General features: G+C 43.7%; 1 protein-coding gene across 1 annotated transcript in view; it reads left to right on the top strand.

The window, feature by feature from the left end:
- The window catches only part of NEBL (nebulette), a 357,048-nt gene that overhangs the window by 101,252 nt on the left and 237,035 nt on the right, over positions 1 to 18,761 (top strand). Inside the window, exon 3 of the mRNA XM_044228985.1 lies at positions 15,005 to 15,089. Coding sequence (XP_044084920.1) covers positions 15,005 to 15,089 — 85 coding nt within the window. The remainder of the gene's footprint in view (positions 1 to 15,004; positions 15,090 to 18,761) is intronic.

Raw genomic sequence — 18,761 nt, 5'->3', positions numbered from 1 at the left:
CAAGTAGAGACTAGCTGGCCATTTCTGCTTTCTTCCCTGTCACCCCGAATGAAGGAGCTAGGGTGGTGAACTCTGAAAGGAGTGAGTGAGTGAGAAGCTGGGGAGATGGAAAGGGAGACACTGAGAGGAAAAAAAAAATCAGTTGGCATTTCAAAAATATTCTCCAGCACATAATCCTGTCAGTAAACTTCTTTCTGTGGGTCAATGGAGTGTCCCATCTGTCGAGGTCCAGCGGATCCTCTCTTTTGTATGGTTATGTCCTTATTTTTTCTTGCTTTGCTTCTGTTAGCTCTGTGTTTTAAAACTGTGGATTGGACCCATTACTGGGTCAGGACACTGAATGGGTCAAGACCAGCATTAAAAATAAAAAATGCTTTCTAACATTTTCTACTTTGTTCTAGAACTAGGCTCTGAGGTAAGATGCATTTCATACCGTGGGTACTAGTCAGAGTTTTGAAAACATGGTGTTAAGTCATTCTCAGCTGCCACTGAATTTGGCATATCTTGAATCTTTTTGTCATCATGGAAATGTCCTGTACTATATTTTAAAAACATAGGTTGCAGACTTGAATCTCTGACTACACATATCACGTTTTTGTCCTCATAGTTTGATGGGATATAAAACAGTTTTCCCTCAAAATTTCCAAGGCGTGGTTTTGCTGAAGGGAAGACTAATGGTATCATAACTACATAAGTGACCTTTTTTTCTCATTCTGGAAGCTTCTGCTGATTTTCATTATTTTTAGAATTCTGAAATCTCACTACGGTGCATTTTATAGGGCCTTTTTCTTTTGTGATGGACACTTAAGTTTTGTCATTTAGAACTGAAGGTGTATGTGGTTCTTCATTTACTCTATTCTTTGTTTCTGAACCTCCTATTAAATGGATTTGTTTACAGATTAATTTTTTAAAGATTTTATTTATTTATTTGACAGAGAATGAGAGAACAAAAGCAGGGGGAGCAGCATAGGGAGAGGGAGAAGCAGGCTCCCCGCTGAGCATGGAGCCTGATGCGGGGCTCGATCTCAGGACCCTGGGATCATGAGCTGAGCCAAAAGCAAACACTTAACTGACCGAGCCACCAAGGTGTCCTACAGAATTATTCCTTCCTTCCTTCCTTTCTTCTTCTCTCCCTCCATCCCTTTCTTTCTTTGATTTTATATATTTTGAGAGAGAGAGAGAGAAAGCAAATGAACAGGCAGAGGGGCAGAGGGAGAGAGTCTCAAGCAGACTCTTTGTTGAGCACAGAGCCTGATTTGGGGCTCTGTCTCAGGACCCTGAGATCATGGCCTGAGCTGAAATCAAGAGTCAGATGTTTAGCTGACTGAGCCACCCAGGCACTCCTGTTTACAGATTTCTTAACTTTTCTTTCATATTGCCCCTCTCTTTATTTTTTTGGCTCTTTGTTATGTGAGGTTTTCTTCTCTCCATCTTGAAGATAACTAGTTGCTTGTTTGTTCCATTACTGTATCTCTCCATTGGCTATTTTATTTCCATATTCATGTATTATTAAATCCACTTTTAAAAGTTTAGAGAGAGTACAATTTACTCTTTTTGGAATATGGTTCTATGAGTTTTGACATATGCATGAAGTTGACTGAGCACCACCATGATTAAGATACAGAACACTTCCACACTCCAAAGAACTCTCTCCCACTGTTCCTTCGTGGTCAGCTCCTCCCCTCCCCCTCCACCCCCCTCCCGCAGTCCTTGTGAGGCATTAATTTCAAGTATACTTTTATTTTTAAATCTTTAAGTAACTCGTTGATTTTTAAAAAAAAAATTCTCTTGTGTGCATTTTCTTTCTTGCTGTTTTTTGTCAATTTCTTTCTTGCTGTTGGGTTTTTTCTTACACAATTAGGGGTTGTTGGCTGTCTGTCCTTTTTTATGATCCAAGAGGAGGCTGAGGGGTATAGGAAGCCGGAGTGGGTCTCCACTGCAGTTGGGAAGGCCCGAGTTCCCAGCAGAGCTTACCCCGGAGTGGGAACGCTGACTGTGACCTTCTGCAGGTGCTGTTAAGTGGCCGGGGCTATCACCAGGCTAGGTCGCCAGGTACACAGACGGGGCCAGTGAAGGTGGAGACTTAAGGTCTGAGAGCAAACTGAGAAAACAAAAACATAAGCAAGACGACTGTCCTCTGTGGTTTGGGTGCTTTAGAACATCCCTCCTTCCCTCAAACCCATGTCTGATGTGGATGTTGCAGGTCATCTCATGGCTTGTCCTCCTCATCACAGGCCTCAAGACAGGATTTGTCCCGAGGCTGATCTCTCACTTTCTTCAGAGATGGGCCCAGGCGTCTGCATGGGGTGAATACCTCTCCACTGGAACCAGTGGAATATACTCTGTACAGGGAGTAAATGGAGAAGGGAAAGGCCTGGAGGAGCTGGTCCGAATGCCGTTCTCAACAGCCCGGTGACTCTGGGGACGTTCCCAGTGTCCCCTTTCCTTTCGGTCTGACACTCTCTATCGACTAATAACTAAGGTGTCTTTGATCTTTCCTCTGTTGTTGCTTTTATTCTTTAAACAACTAGCATTCTTTCTCTCTCTGTGTATGTGTGCGTGTATATATATAAATATATATTTAAAAATATTCCCCTTGGGCTTTGGGTGGGACGTGCTTGGTTTGCCATTTCTGCCAACTCTATTGAAGTTATCTGAGTCAAGTATATTGAAGCTAACGTGTACAAGTTTGAAGGTAATAATTATGTTTCTTTTAAAATGGTAAACTAACCGCAGACCTCTCACAAAGGCCTTCTTTTCTTCCCATGCCATTCATCTGTGATGAAAACATTTAAAGCTGCACATCTTTCTTTTCATCCTTGGCACTGAACACAGTAGAAGTACAGTGGCCTGTTGGGTCTTAGTGCAATTATATAATCAAATAGCAAGAAAGAAGTACATTCATTCATTCATTCATTCATTTGTTTGTCTTTTCATTTATATTTATATGTTTATTTTTTCAGAAAGAAGTACGCCACAAGAAAAGTTGATCTATTTTATGCTTAGGTTGTGCCTTGAGGTACCTGGGAAAGGAATGTGACTTGCTCAGGGAACTGTTCCGATGAGGCCGAGGGGGCAGGTGGGAACACCGTAGTTGACAATGTTGTATGTGACATTGAGTTCATTTCCTTCAACACATATTGGTGTGAAAGATGCCAGTTTTGATATAATTCCCTTTGTTCTCCTCAGTCTGTCTATCCTAAAACCACACTAAATGAATGGAATGTACACAGTTTAGAACTGAACAAATTGAAGTGTGTTGAAGAGTTCCCCTGCTCTCTAAGAATATTTCTCTCTCTGCACAGTGGAGACCAATGGTTAAATAGATTTTAGTTTCTTGCTGTTACTTTTACAGCCTGAAAAATTAGGAAACAGCAGATCTGCCCATTGTCAAAGAAGTAGAGTGTACTGGTGTAAAGGAGATCTAGCCGGAGGCCCAGGATGTTTGGCGGTGGCTACCTGGAGTACTGTGTTGAGAAGAAAGCTGGCTCTTTTCTGGATCATTCAGACAGAGTAGTGTGATTAGTGGTGTCTGCCTTGAGTATGGGAGGTAGCACATGGACGATGTACAGACTATTATGACAATGGTGTCAGTTCTTCTTATAATTACTCATTATTAGTTTCCCATAATTTATAATTATGGGAATAATTTATTTGACTTGTTTTTGGGCCGTACATTCATCTGTGAGTCCATTTTTATGGAAAATATGCAGCTGGGTGCGATACTACCTTTCTAGTTTTATGTAGGCTTTTCCTTAAAAATACAGTTGTTTTATTATTATCTCCCTTCTTCAGGCCTTAAGCAATTATTTTATTGATACCGAGTATTTATTTTATCTATTTTTTATTTACTTTTAAGATTTTATTTTTTTTACTTGAGAGAGAGAGCACAGAGGGAGAAGCAAACTCCCCGCCAAGCAGGGAGCCTAATGCGGGGCTCAGTCCCAGGATCCTGAGATCATGACCTGAGCCAAAGGCAGAGGCTAACCAACTGAGCCACCCAGTTGCCCAATAGTGAGCATTTATATAGGTGCTCTATTTGTTATTATCTTTAGCAAAGGAATATAATGTGATGTTTTGTGTTTCTAATATTGTTTTCCCTTAAACACGGTTTTAAATATTTTGGGGACTATAGGACTATCTTAGATACGTGAGTCCCAAATCTGCACGTGTTCCTCTTGGCCATGATCACCTGTGGTGTTTGGTGTCCCTGGGCACAAATCCCAGAGCGGCTCAGCCACAGGTACTTCCCTGTTTGTACATTCCCATGGTCAGTGTCAGCAACAGCCTGGGGAATACAGACTGTCCCCCAACAGCTCATGTTTCCCTTAAACAACATCTCTATGTGTCTGCGCGTGTGCATGTGTGCATGCATGCATGCGTGTGTGTATTAATTTCTCACCTGTTACACCCGTCTTCAAAATCTAGGTGATGTGTCCCAACAGCTGATAAGCATTTCACAGCGTGGTAGGTCAGGTTTGCCGTGTAATCCCTTTGATAATGCCTTCTTTTGTAAATACGCGGTGGAAGTTACAATGGAGTCCTGCCGCGGAAGTAAATCAAAAGGTGGCAAGTTCTTTGACCCTTCCAGCCAGAAAGAGAATTTGGTAAATTGTTAGACAGGTTATCGACTGCCCTTTGGAGAGCCGGGGGTTTGTGTTCTGCACTTCCTTTCAGCTGGGGCTTGTATTTCATGTGTGAGAGGCCGGCATTATCATAATCCATTTTTCGCTTTTATGTGATCTATCAGCGGTGCTCATAAGCCTCCTTCTGAAGAGCATTCCCCGTTTACTTGCTCTAATTCACTGTCTTTTTTTTTTTTAACCATAAAATTGATGTTTTGCAACCAGCAGCATTATGTGTGAGTTGTTTATAGAAGTGCTACGGGGAAGATTAGTGGTCGAATGAAGAACGAGATGATGGCTATGGGAGGAAACTCATGAATAGGCGTCACATCAATGACACAGCAAGATAGTGAAAGATGCATTTATACCCAAAGATCCTGAAAAATGTCAGGAGTAAATCTGTAACATGTCTTTGGCTGATGTCGAACGGGGCTAATGGTAAACTAACAGATTTTTACTTAACCGTTGTAGTAGGTAGAAGATGCCCAGGTGGACCCCAACATATAAAAAAGATATTTTAAAATGCCTCTACCCATTAACTGGTGATTCTACTGATTGATTCAGTAGAAACAATATAGAATTGTCCATTTATTCATGTTACCATCTGAATCTTAAGACCTTTGTGGGAGAGTATTTTTTTTAAAGATTTATTTATTTATTTGAGAGAGAGAGAGAAAGAGAGAGTGAGCGAGCGTGCAGGGGAGGGGCAGAGGGAGAAAATATCCACGTAGACTCCCACGAAGTGTGGAGCCCAAGGTGGGGCTCGATCTCACAGATCACGACCCATCTCGTAGATGATCTCATAGATCACGACCTGAGCCGAGACCAAGAGTTGGATGCTTAACTGACTGAGGCACCTAGACACTGTGAGAATTTTTTTATTTATGCAATTTTACACACCTGAAAAGATAACCCAAGTAGGATTATTTTTGAGCATCATTCCTAGTTATAAAATTTTGTAGGAGCTTTTATTCAAAGGAAGAGCTTCCAGGTTTTCTCCTTCTCTCATACGATCTGCCATTTTTCTTGATGACTCTTAAACTAACAGCAAAATCTTTCTAACCCAATGACTGTGAGTTTTAAGATATTCTCTCAGGGAATGAAATCTGACCCAAGACTAGGCACGGGAGCACGCCCCGTTGGCTTGCCTCGGAGAGCGGAGTGAAGAAACCCAGCCTTTGGCTGTTCAGACCGAAAAGAAAATGGCCCCGGGAAGCTCTCTGGTGTGTCTGGCAAAGTGTGCTCAGGCAGCAAAAGCCTTTACAAAGGAAAAAATGCTGCCGTTTTCCAACCTCGTGCTGTGGCAGCCTGGTGCTGGCTTCAGTTCAGATATTCTAGGCATCGGAGGAGGTCTTCCTTAAACAAATCTGTTAACATTTTAGTTTTGGGGAGAACACAGTGCGACTCAGATGTAAATGCATTCGTTCATACTTTGGTCGGAGGCCGCTCCATCGCGTCCCTTCCCAGGGTCCCCACGTCCTTTCAAGAGTCTGATGGTTTGGTCCCATCTTCAGAGCTGGGCCTGCTGGTGTGTCCTCATGGGGTTCTTCCTGTTGATTCTTTGCTGTGAGAAGCCTCTCTGGGCAGAACACGAGGCTCTTCAGGCTCCTCGTGCCCAACGCTTTTTCCTCCCGAGGGTGGTTAGCGGGTTGTTTCTCTTGTTTAGGGTGTGATGGTGGATCCCAGTTGGAGCTCCAGTCTTTCTCTCCTTCTCTTCCTCTTCCCCTCTTCATCTTGCCTCTCTGCTCGCAGTTTCACGCTGTTACCTTTTCTCATTGCATCTGGGCTCAAAGGCACACATCCCCAGGGAAGCTCTATCAGAGGGAGTAGGAGGCCATGTATAGAGAATCAGGATCCCAGCAGAGAGAGTTTTCCCTTCCTTTTATTATTCTGCTCCTTCCATATGGCGCATGTTGGCATCCTGCTTTTCCTGCACGTGGGAGTGCTTGGAGGGAGGCCGGCGGTCATCAGTACACACTGGGGAGTCCTGCTAGTAACTCATGCTCGAGAATGCTCCGAGACCTTTTTGACTGATGGTTGTTAAGTGGGTTGAATGCCACCCCTGTATGGAGACATTACCAATATATATTTTTTAAAGATTTATTTATTTATTTTAGGGACAGAGAGAGAGCACATGTGTGTGATTGGGAGTGGAGTGGTGGGGGGTGGCCGAGAGTGGGGGCCAGATGGGAGGGAGAGGACACAGAATTTCGAGCAGAATTCCTGCCGAGCATGGAGCCCGATGCGGAACTTGATCCCATGACCCTGAGATCATGATCTGGGTCAAAATCAAGAGTCAGAGGCTTAACCCACTGAGCCACCCAGGCGCCCCGAGACATTACCAGTATTATTGCCATGAATTCCATATTCCACATATTTGATATATTTATTGGTTAGAAATAATTGGGAGAGGGGTGTCGAAATCTTCCCCCGTGTTGGCGGATATGCCAGTTCTTCCCCCTATCAATTTTGCATACATGTATGCTCCCTTCCCCCTTTCTCTATAAATACACATATGCACGCACAAATGTTAAATGATTGGTTGAGACTAATATCAGGTACATTTATTTTCAGGATGATACTTTTTTTGTGTGCATTGAAACTTTATCACTGTGTAGTGTTTCTATTCTTAATAATGTCTTTACTTATTTTTAAAAAAGAATTTATTTGAGAGAGAGAAGGAGAGAGGGAGAGCTTGTGTGTGGGGGCTGGGGGGAGAGGGAGGTGATTCCAAGCAGATTTTGCACTGAGCATGGAGCCTGGCATGGGGCTTGCTCTCACGATCTGAGATCATGACCTGCGCCAAAATCAAGAGCGGGAAGCCCAGCTGACTGAGTCACCCAATCTCCCCAATGCCTTTCTTTCTTTCTTTCTTTTTTTTTTTTTTAAAGGTTTTATTTATTTGACAGAGAGAGATCACAAGTAGAGAGAGAGGAGGAAGCAGGCTCCCTGCTGAGCAGAGAGCCCGATGCAGGGCTCGATCCCAGGACCCTGAGATCATGACCCGAGCTGAAGACAGAGGCTTTAACCCACTGAGCCACCCAGGCACCCCAGCATTTTGGTATTTTTATTTTTTATTTTTTTATTTATTTCTTTTTTGCATTTTGGTATTTTTTAAAAATTTGATTTCCCCCTTCAATAGGACTTGATTTCACATAGTGTTTTCCATTTTCTGTGGTCACCCTTAAAATATTACCACATTTGCTGAAGCACAGTCTAAAATTCAGTAAGGATTTAACCTTTGTCCTTCACCCTTAACCTAAACTTTCTCATGAAGAATAGAAGGACCTTAGAATACTAATTCTCTACTACCCTCTCAATCTGATTTCCAGTATGTTAGCTTTTCCTGTGGGGGGGGGGACCAACCTCAGATAATACTGTTATCATTCCACACAATGTGTGTGTGTGTGTGCATGTGTGTGTGCTTGCACACTTACCATTTGATTTGCTTACCATTCCTCTTTGCATGTTACCTTGTTCTGGAGGTATTTTCTCTCATGCTGAACTGCATCCTTTCTAAATAAATTCATAGATGATCTGCTGGTGGTAATCTCTCTCAGATTTATTTTTCAATGTTCTTTTCTTTAAAGATAATTTTAAATGATACGCAACAATGGAGTTGTTCAGATCTGGGAGAAATACTCAAAGTTACATTGAAACCTTCTATCATTTCCCCACCATACAAAATATCAGTTATGATCCTGACCCTTGGATGACATTACTTCTTTGGTTAAGACCAGAGCATGTAAAGACAGTGCAAAGTAAAGTCATTGGGCCCTGACCTAATTCCGAAAGTCAGGGCTGAAAAGCCAGGTTAATAATGTGAGGTCAGAACTTTTACCTTTTAAAAGTTCTTAAGAGTTGAACTTGCTTTTTCTTGAAGTAGATAGTATATTAAAAATGTTGGTATACTTTTTCTTTCATGAACGATGTGTTGTTAGGAACAAAGGGTCCTATGTTGGCAATCTCCAAGACCTCCAGGTTTGATGATTCTCTAGAAGGTTTCTTAGGACTCAGCATAGAGTTGTATTCATGGCTGTGATTTATTACAGGGAGAATACACAAAGCAAAATCAGCAAAGGGAAAAGACGCATGGTGCCAGGTCCAGAGGACAGCAGACAAGCTTTCAGGGTCTTCCCCCAGTAGAGTCTCACAGGATGCACTTAATTCCCCCAGCAACGGTTCGTGACGTGTGTCAAGTGTTGCCAACCAACAAAGTTAGAGACTCAGTTCCCAGGGTTTTCACTGGGGGCTCTTCATAGAGGCAACTTATGTCTGGCAGGTACCCAAATTCCAGATTCCCAGAGAGAAAGCAAGTGTTCAGGGTAAACCCTATTGTTTGTACAAACAGCTTGGTCACAGTCTTATCAGTTAATGGTGGCGGGAACCCTCCCCAAGTCCAAGTTCTTAGAAATGGGCTGAGGGCCTACCATGTAAGCAGGCCTGCTGTGTTCACTCTCTTTTGTGCGAGACCCGTAAGGAAACGATGATGTCATAACAGATTCTTCTGACACCTGAGTTCTGCTCTCACATTTTCTAGTTTGAGTGGAACTTTAACATGGTCAAGTAAACAAAAAGCTGCAGAGGGAAGAATTAAGTGCTCACGGGGGAGAAGGCTCAGACAGGAGTAATTGACCGGCAGTGTGGCAGAGGACAAGGGGGAGGCGGGGGGTGTTTGACTTTGCAGGGCAGACGGGAATGAAAACAGAGAGTGGCCATTGGTTTGAAAGAGCTGGCAGTTTTAATATTAGTAGACTTCTATAATGCTTGAGGTTTATATCTATTATTTAGGGTTTCTCAACCTTAGCAGTATTGGCAGTTTTGGACAGGGTTTCTCAACCTTAGCAGTATTGGTGATTTTGGACAGGCTAAGTCTCCATCGGGGTGGGGGCGGGGGCTGTTCTGTGCATTATGGGATGTTCAGCAGCTTCCCTCGCCTTTGCTCCCAGCTGCCCACCCCACCACCTGCCCTAAACCACAGGTAATCAAAAATGTCTCCAGACCATGCCTGTTACCAGATGTCCTGTGCAAGAACCATGCTAACACACGACTTACGATAAATAAATTCATAAAGACCTTACCTTCATACATCTAGTTGGCTTATTAATATCTCACATTTACAGTATTTTTCCATTTATAAAGTTCTTTTACGTGGTTCTGGCAACAACCTGCTGACTTTTATCCCCCTTATATAGATGACGTAAGGAGGCGCTGAGGTTAAGTCAGTTTGCTGTGCAGAGCAAAGAGAAAGTACTACTACTGGTAGTTATGGTGATAATGATATTATTATTATCAATAATAGATATTTTATTAAATTCTTATTATGAGCCAAACATTATTTGAAAGGCTTTACAGGTGTTAATTTTGGAATAAGCCTAAGAGGTGTAACCATTATAGTGATTGTGCTGATGAAGACATTGAGCCCAGAGAGGTTATGAAAGCTGCCCAAAGGCACACAGCTAGAAGGTGGAAGATCTAGGTCCAAATCTGGGAAATTTCATTTCAGGGCCACTGGGCTCTGGATAAAAAGTGAGGTTCTGGATGCTCACATTCTTGAGCGTGTTTTTTCTCATAACCCTGTCCGTGGAGGTTCCAATTTGCTTACACTGCGTTTCTCAGCCTGACCAGCTCAGTGGTTTGCATATCACTCTTCTTCTATTCAAATCAGCGAAATCTCACAGAGATAAAAAAAAAATTGGAAGGGGAGGTGAACCATGAGAGACTATGGACTCTGAAAAACAGTCTGAGGGGTTTGAAGTGAAGGGGGGGTGGGAGGTTGGGGTACCAGGTGGTGGGTGTTGTAGAGGGCACAGCTTGCATGGAGCACTGGGTGTGGTGAAAAAATAATGAATACTGTTTTTCTGAAAATAAATAAATTGGGAAAAAAAAAATTGGAAGTCTCCTTTCTGTAACCCAACTTTGCTGTTTCAGATGTTGTCTTCTGTTATTCTCCGGATTCTTACTCTTTTTATTCTGATTATAGCATTTCACGGGAATCTGGGTTTATTGCAGCTGGCAGCCTGGTTTGATACAGACATTTCATCCAATTCTTGTGTACTTCAGCTAAGAGACTTCTATTTACGATGCTTCAACATCCCACAGTATTCTCCCAGATCTTTCGAAAACTCCCAGTGGATGATATGCCGCATTTCCAGGAAACGTGTCAATGTACCAATTCATCCACCTTTTCTTTTGTATTATTATTATTATTTTTTTAAAACTTTTTTTCTTGGGTCTCTTTGAACATCCATTTCTTGTGCCTTAATGCCTTCTGTCTTAAATTCTCATCCCTAATATGGGCAAGGAGAAAACACACCTCCTGTAGGCCTGGTGATGAAATCTACCTTCATTAAGATTTCTATTCAAGGCATTTATTTTCCAAAGACTTTCTATCACCATTTAAATACGGTATTTAGAAAGAGCTAGGATTAACTGTATGGTACCATCCGTTAATTTGCAGATGCTCTGCTTCTCTGTACCTATGATCGATCCCGTAAGGGACAACTGTGCCCTCAGTTTATTTCCACATCTGTTTTTTTTTTTTCCTTCTTCTGTAAGTGTGGTGGTGGGTGGGGAAGAGTTGCGACGAGGACTTCAGAGCAGAATATTATTGGATTACTGTAGACGGATGTGACTACATAGACACGGTGTTGAGAAATCCATTATATTACTCATGATCCCTAGTAGTTTCAGATATAAACTCCTCCTTTCTCCCAGCATTTATTATTTTGGTTATTAATATTAAATTAAACTTTTTCTCCTAGGTCAAAATTTTAGATAAGTTCTTCCCATTAGGCAACTTTATTTTATTTTTTAAAAATTTGTATTTATGTATTTATTTTAGAGAGGGAGTGGGGGAGGGGCAGAGGAAGAGGGAGAGGGAGAAAGAGAATTTTTTAAAAAAAGATTTTATTTATTTGACAGACAGAGATCACAAGTAGGCAGAGAGAGAAGAGGAAGCAGGCTCTGCATGGAGCAGAGACCCTGATGTGGGGCTCGATCCCAGGACGCTGGGATCATGACCTGAGCTGAAGGCAGAGGCTTTAACCCTCACTGAGCCACCCAGGTGCCCCTTGTTATGCATCTTTAGACGAAGTTACGGGATGTATCAATGAACCTACCCTTACAGAATCATTACATTTCAGGGTTGGAAAAGTGCAAAGTATTGCTGTCTGTTTCTAGTCCTCCATAAAATTGTGTGGCCTGTTAGGTTCGCTTCTGAGGCCACCAGCTCGTCTTCTAAAAAAACCAAAGCACCAGAAGATTTCATTTTGTTTCCTTGTCTTCTAGTGCAGCCCTTGACCCCTGAGAACTCAGCATGGTGTGCCAGAAGAAGACTTAGAAAAGTGGTGTTTTATTTCTATGCACGTACTATTTAAGTTCAGAGCTGTCACCTCATCTCACGGTCAAATCAAATGAGGAGAAGACTTAGATGATTTTTCAGGAAATGATACTTCAGGATGGGCAGTATGGGTGGTGTGGGCAAGTGAAGTTTCGTCAGTATCCAAATAAAAATGATTTTTGCCTGGCATGGATGAACTTCTTGCGCCCATAGAGAAGCCGTTACAGATGGTACCTACCCCACTCATGTTCACTTTGCCATCTCAGGATGCTGTTTAATTTAAAGTTCTGCTTAGTTTTAAAATCATGTCTACTTAAAAAAATTCTATTTACTTTTTAACCAGAAATAAGCAGGATCAGGTTATCCCCCAATGTCTGGCCCCCAACGGGGTTAGCCTGTGGACCGCAGAGTCTCAATGGGCTAAACTTCCGGAGAGTGGATTTAATTACCACTTTCAAAGTAGCACTAGTCCTGCTTTACATTGTGATCTGTTAATATCTATGAAGCTGACGCTAAGGTATGATGACAAAATTTAAATTAGTGTTGTAGATGCTCTAGGAAGGCAGGATAATTATATACAAGGTTTTTGAAAGATATTGATTAAAATAGTTCACATGTGTTCAGCAGTGGTGGGGTTTTGAGCTTCAGTTAAATGGAGTCTTTTCTTATATGGGACGTTTAGTTCCTGAAGGATGCTGGGAAAATGAGGCAATGTTGCACATTTCCTGTTGTGAGTCTGACTCCACGGGACTACATAGTATCTTTAATCCTGATTTCCAAAGTGCTGGGGTCACGGTTGGAAGGACACACAGAGTTTACTGGCACTGACCAGAGATGGCTCCCTCAGCCTTCTCAGGGGAAGCCAGGAATGGGAGGCTGGAAAGAAGCATCTACAAGGAGAGTGAGGTGGAAGGGACTTTTGAGAAACCATAGTAAGAGACACAGGGTGGACGTCACCAACGAGAGGGGCCAGAGAGGGAGGGAGTTCTTTGAGGGACAGCTCTGAGCGTGGTGACAGAGTCCCAGCAGGTGGTGATACCCGTCCTGGGTCAGCTGAGCGTGGGGAAGAGGCAACCATGAGCCAGTGTTTGTACCCTTCCTCACACAGAAGGGGCAGATGCCCTCACTTGGTCACAAGGAGGGTCTGGGTGTTTGCATGTGTGTGACCATCTATCCCACAGCATGGTGAAAGCTTTACTGTGCTTGACCATGGGCTGTGGTCATATGACTCACTCTTTTTTTTTTTTTTTAAATATTTATTTATTTGAGAGAGAGCGAGACAGAGAGCATGAGTGGATGGAGGGGCAGAGGGAAAGGGAGAACCAGACTCCCTGCTGAGCAGGAAGCCCGATATGGGACTTGATCCCAGGACCCTGGGATCAAGACCTGAGTCGAAGGCAGATGCTTAACGGACTGAGCCACCGAGGTGCCCACACGTGGCTCACTCTAATCTCCCTCTCTCTCCTCCCTTTCTTCCTTCCACGAATATTTGCACACATTACTGAAGTCCTATGATGAACCAGACTCTGGTAGGTGGTCAGTGTGCTGTGACGGGAGACAAGATGGTCAGCTCTCGCTGACACAGAACTTTCCTTGTTCTTCGACATGGGACATGTCAGTAGGAGCACGCAGATGAATTTAAGAATTATAGCAGGAAGGAAAGTACCTTCCAGGGCCCACCAGGGAGGCCAGGAGGGCTTCCTGAAGAAAGTGACATCCAAGGCAAGGCCTGGTTGATGAAGAGGAGTCAGCCAGAGAAGCAGGGTGTGCGGAGGGGTGGGTGTTCTGGGCCAGGAGAGCGGCCTGTGGGGGAAGAGGTGGGAGGGACAAGGGTAAGCTCCATGGGTGGAGCATGGCGAGTGAGCAGGCCAACTGTGGAGGGGGATTTGGGGGCAAAGAGGCCTGGACTTTGTTCTCCAATCACTGGGAAGACATTGAACAGTCGTACTCGGAGGTGCTGTAATCAGATTGGTATTTTAAAATGCTTGTTTTGGCAGTTTGGCTTGGAAGAGAAAAGCTGGCAAGGGTTACAGTTACCTGAAAGGAAAATGTGGCCTTTCGTGAAAAATGCAGTAGAGAGGGAAATGTAAATATATCCGTGGTGTGTTTAGGAGATAAAATCAATAGACTTGACGATTGATTGATTGAATGTGTGAGAAGACATGATTATTCCCTGGTTTCTGGCTTGGGCCATGAGCACGAATTAATGCAAGAGTGAATAAGAAGGAGGACCTTGTCTTGGGGATGGGGTGGGGGATTGGACAGTTGAGTTTCAGACTGGTTGAGTTTATGGTGGGTGCGGAACATACACAAGTGGAAATGCCAGTGGATCTGGAGTCCAGGAGAGCCTTCTGGGCTAGATTTGGGAGTAGTCAGCATGTATGCAGAGATTACCCACAGCTCCCTGATGTAGAGTGAGAAGAGAAGAAGCTGTGTTAGAACCCTGGACGGGGGTGGGCAGACAGAGAGGAATCCACAGGGGACAGAGAAGGGACAGCCAGGCCAAGAATGTGCGGTGACATAGAGACCGAGAGAGAGGACATTTCCGGATGGAGCAGCAGTCCAGCAGAGGAAGACAAAAAGATGTCTGTTGCATGTGTCCACAGGGAGTTATTACAGCTTGCCCAGAGAAACTTCTGGAAGCTGGAGCGAGAAGCCAGCATGCACGGTGTTGAGGAAAGAGCTGGAGAGGAGACGAGCAGGGACCGTGAGTTTAGGCCTCTTCGAAGGAGAGAGAGAATCCAGCTCTGTAGGCTAGATTAGTGTGTGGTCAGAGCGAGAGGTAGTAAAGGTTAGGAGAGCCTTGAGCATGCTTGGGTGCTGATGGCAGGCAGTGAGTAGAGAAGCCAAGGTTGGAATTTGGGGAGGTAGTAGGGTGACAGGTGACGGAAGGTCCTGAGAATGGAGGAGGGGAGGGGACCCGCAGTAATGATCCAGACAGAGGTCCAGCCACGTGGAGAGACAAAGCAACTGGTGCGAAATCATCGCTTAACAATATAATGTTTTAATTACGTTCTTTTAACACATTTCTCCACAGACACTACCCCAAGCAGTCCTTCACTACCGTGGCAGATACACCGGAAAACCTTCGCCTGAAGCAGCAAAGCGAATTGCAGAGCCAGGTAACTTCTCGCACGCCTGTTTTGTTCCATCAGCCCTACCTGGTAGCCACGAGGCCACCCTCCTGAGATTCCACCCTTGTTCTGTTGCTGCCCGGTCCCCGGCCGGAGACCGAAGGCAGACCCGGGAGGGCCTCCGCGGAGAACGCGCGGCACATCTGTTGAATTCCTGGGCTCGGAGCGTCCTGACATTCTTGGTTCTGTTATTCACATGGGACTAGGGCGACTAAATGAGTTCTGGTCAGAGGAAGTGTTTCCCAACAATATTGATTTATTTGGTCCTAAATATTTAAAAACATTTTATAAATAGCTTTTCCACACCGCATATGTAGGGGAGAGAAGAGGTGTTAACTTGACCCAGTTGCAGTGCGTGTGGGGCTCACACCCTGTCTGTGTATCTCACACCAGCCACGCGCTTTGTTTTCATCCTGTCACTTTATTCATATTTCTTTCATATGTCACACTGACAGCATGAACAAAGATTAGAACACCACAGTTGGCTCCCACTCAACCATTTTGGACGCAAACTTGCCTTCAATATGGTGAAACACACTGGTGAAGACTAGGGATTTAAATGGCAGTATTTTCCGCAGGGACACCCCATGTCTTAAGAAATGCAGGGCGTTCTCTTTCAGAGAGGTTATCTTGCCTGCCACACTGTGGGAGGACAGTGAACAACTAGATGGCAGCCCTTTGGTCAACGGTGTAGGAAAACCCCACCAAGGAGAGGGGAGGGAAGGCTGAGTCGTGGTCCCCCTTCTGCTCCTCATGGGTTGGGTCCTGGGGGCAACCACTCTGATTCTTTGTGCTTCTGGAAAGTCAGACCGTCTGCGTTACCTGGTCTACCTGTCTTGGGTGGCTGCAGGTATCAAATAGGTGGTGAGGCATGAAAGCATTTTGAAAAATGAACAGATTATAGGACTATGAAGACTTCTCATTTTTATTAGGGTCCCCGAAAATCCTTGCTATGAATAAAGGAGAATTGCAGACTCTGCAAAGGGTAGAGGAACCTGGCTAATAGGCTTTGAAAATGCCATTTGTGGCTATTCTAAATGAGAGCCGTTAGCTCTCAGTTGTAGTGGATCTAATTATTCCTTTGCAAGCTTATGTGTTCACAGGGGACATTGTGGTTCCCCCCACCCCTTTTTGGGGGTCTTGGGACCACTTCCCAATCCATTTAGTTGAAGGAAGTAGAACTCAAAGTAGAGTTTGCTGTCGGTTAACAACACCATGAAGACTTGGTTGGCAGTTAGATTTGGTTTTGTAAAATGCTAATTCTTGTGTGCTAAGCCATTAGTTCAAAAAATTGAGTGCTGGCCAAGGAGAGGCAGTGTTGCAGAGCCGGCAAGAACACCCCTGCTCATTCACACCGTGGACGGTGCCAGGACTTGGCTCCAGTCTGTGCAGATCCAATATGCCTTTCTTCTCATCAAGTTAGGATTAATTAGATAATTCTGGAGAAGTACTTCGAGCACATTGGAAAACAGAACTAAATCAAGCAATCAAATATTTGTTTCCTGCCTATTACATGTCCTTGTTCTGTGCAAAAGAATTCATAATTAGTTAATCTTCCCTTCCCCGAGCTCACAGGATGTGTGAGGAAACAGGACTAACATAACCTTTCCCCCCCCCAAACGCCCAGAAGGCTATCTTTGATGTACAATAAAGATTCCAAAAGGGAGGGGTGATTGTGGGTTGGACTGGTTGGTGGTTCCTACTAGAGGTAGATTTGAATGGAGTCTTGGAGGTTGAGAAAGGATTGGATTTAAACACTTGTCTCCTTCCTTGGAAGGCATACCGCTCTCTTTGGGTTCAATTAATGGTGACAGGTGGCTTGAGCTAGGCCCAGGAACAAGCATTTACTGTTTTCCTCCCGCGTGCCTGACTCTGGAAATGCAAAAAGAAAAGGAACTCCCTGTTTGGTAAAAGGCTGATTTGATTCTATGTCACAGAGCAGCTGTAGGCTTCAGAAGGTGCCGGTAGGCTGGCAGAACAGAGCTGATTCAGGATGGCACAAAGCCCTGTGGGGTCTCCAAGCAGTGGTCAGGTGAAGGCATTGGATTCTCCCCCAGATTTTGTTCCAGTGTCATCTCTAGAAAGACATACAGGACTTCTTCAGACAGATAGTTTGGGGAAATTCAACTCAATCCAAGAAACACATGCTGAACATGCACTATTACAATGAACTGTGCGGGGCATGGGGGACATGGAGGCGTCATCATCATCAATGTTGCTATATTCTGGGCACAGAATTTTACATGCATTGTCCCATATCATCTCAAACGGCCCTGTAAGGCACGTATTTATGATTATTATCCCTATTTTATGTATTTTATTTTTAAAAGATTTTATTTATTTATTTATTTGAGAGAGAGAGCATGAGTTGGGCACGGGAGTGGGAGAGGGAGAAGCAGGTTCCCCACTGAGCACGAAGCCCAACAGGGGCTCGAGCCCATGATCCTGAGATCATGACCTGAGTTGAGGGCAGATGCTTAACCGAATGAGCCACCCAGGCACTCGTGTTATCCCAACATAGTTGAAGCACTCAGCCTTTAGAGACTTTAGATAACTTGTCCTTGCCAAATTAGTGGAACTGAACTTGGAATAGAACTTACGTCTGGGGGCGCCTGGGTGGCTCAGTGGGTTAAAGCCTCTCTGCCTTTGGCTCAGGTCATGATCCCAGGGTCCTGGGATTGAGCCCCACGTCGGGCTCTCTGCTCAGTGGGGAGCCTGCTTCCTCCTCTCTCTCTCTCTGCCTGCCTCTCTGCCTACTTGTAATCTCTGCCTGTCAAATAAATAAATAAAATCTTTAAAAAAACCAAAAACCAAAAAACAAAAACCTACGTCTGTGAAGCCCCATTACCCACACTCTGAACCAGTGTGCTGGTCCTTTTATTCAGAAGGCAACTGAAAAAGAACATCCATAAACAAATAGTTGTAGCGCAAGGTTATAGTGCAGCGTATGCAAAGGTGGAACTTTGCATAAAGTACAGAAGTCACTCATAGGAAGAATTCCTTCTCCTCCTCCTCCCATTATTAGCAGTGGTATTTTTCTGGGTGACAGATGAAAACACTCTGTAAGAGCATTTCTGCTTTTGCAAAGGCATAGAGAGGTATCTACCCAAATGGTAATATTCATTAATGGCAGTTGATTTAATTTTAGCATTTTAAATAACCTGATCCTGTGGCAGAGTGTTTTGACATCAAGAAATCTAAAGTTTTTGTGGAAAATTGAGTATTAACATTTTATTTCCTTGTTTGTAATTATTCACGATACCAAGTGAGTCAAATCTCCTAAGTTTGGAGATTCTGAAATCCTCTTTTAGCATTGTTTGGTTAACACTAGTTCTTTTCTTTCGGTTCATTAGCTTATCAAATGAGCCAAAATGAAGGAAAAACAAAAACTAAATTGTGTTTTGACCTAAAAAGTTATTTATAGATATGCATTGTTAAGTTCTCTTTTTTCTTCCTTTATCTTTTTATTTTCCTGTTTCGACAGGGTTGTAAACACTGCCAGAATTTTTTTTTCCCCTAAGTGTTAAACCCTCTCAAGCTTTTTTGGGATTTATATTAGGTGCCAGATTGTCATAATAAAATGGTGAGAAATATTGGAAAGTAAACAAGCAAACCATGAGTTAGTTTTTTCCAGCTGGTGTTAGGCAGTGGTTTCCAGGC

Source organism: Neovison vison, chromosome 12 (genome assembly GCF_020171115.1).
Source record: "Neovison vison isolate M4711 chromosome 12, ASM_NN_V1, whole genome shotgun sequence".
Classification (NCBI taxonomy): Eukaryota; Metazoa; Chordata; class Mammalia; order Carnivora; family Mustelidae; genus Neogale; species Neogale vison.
Note: the sequence above shows the minus strand (reverse complement) of the source record. Positions and strands in the feature narration are given on the sequence as shown.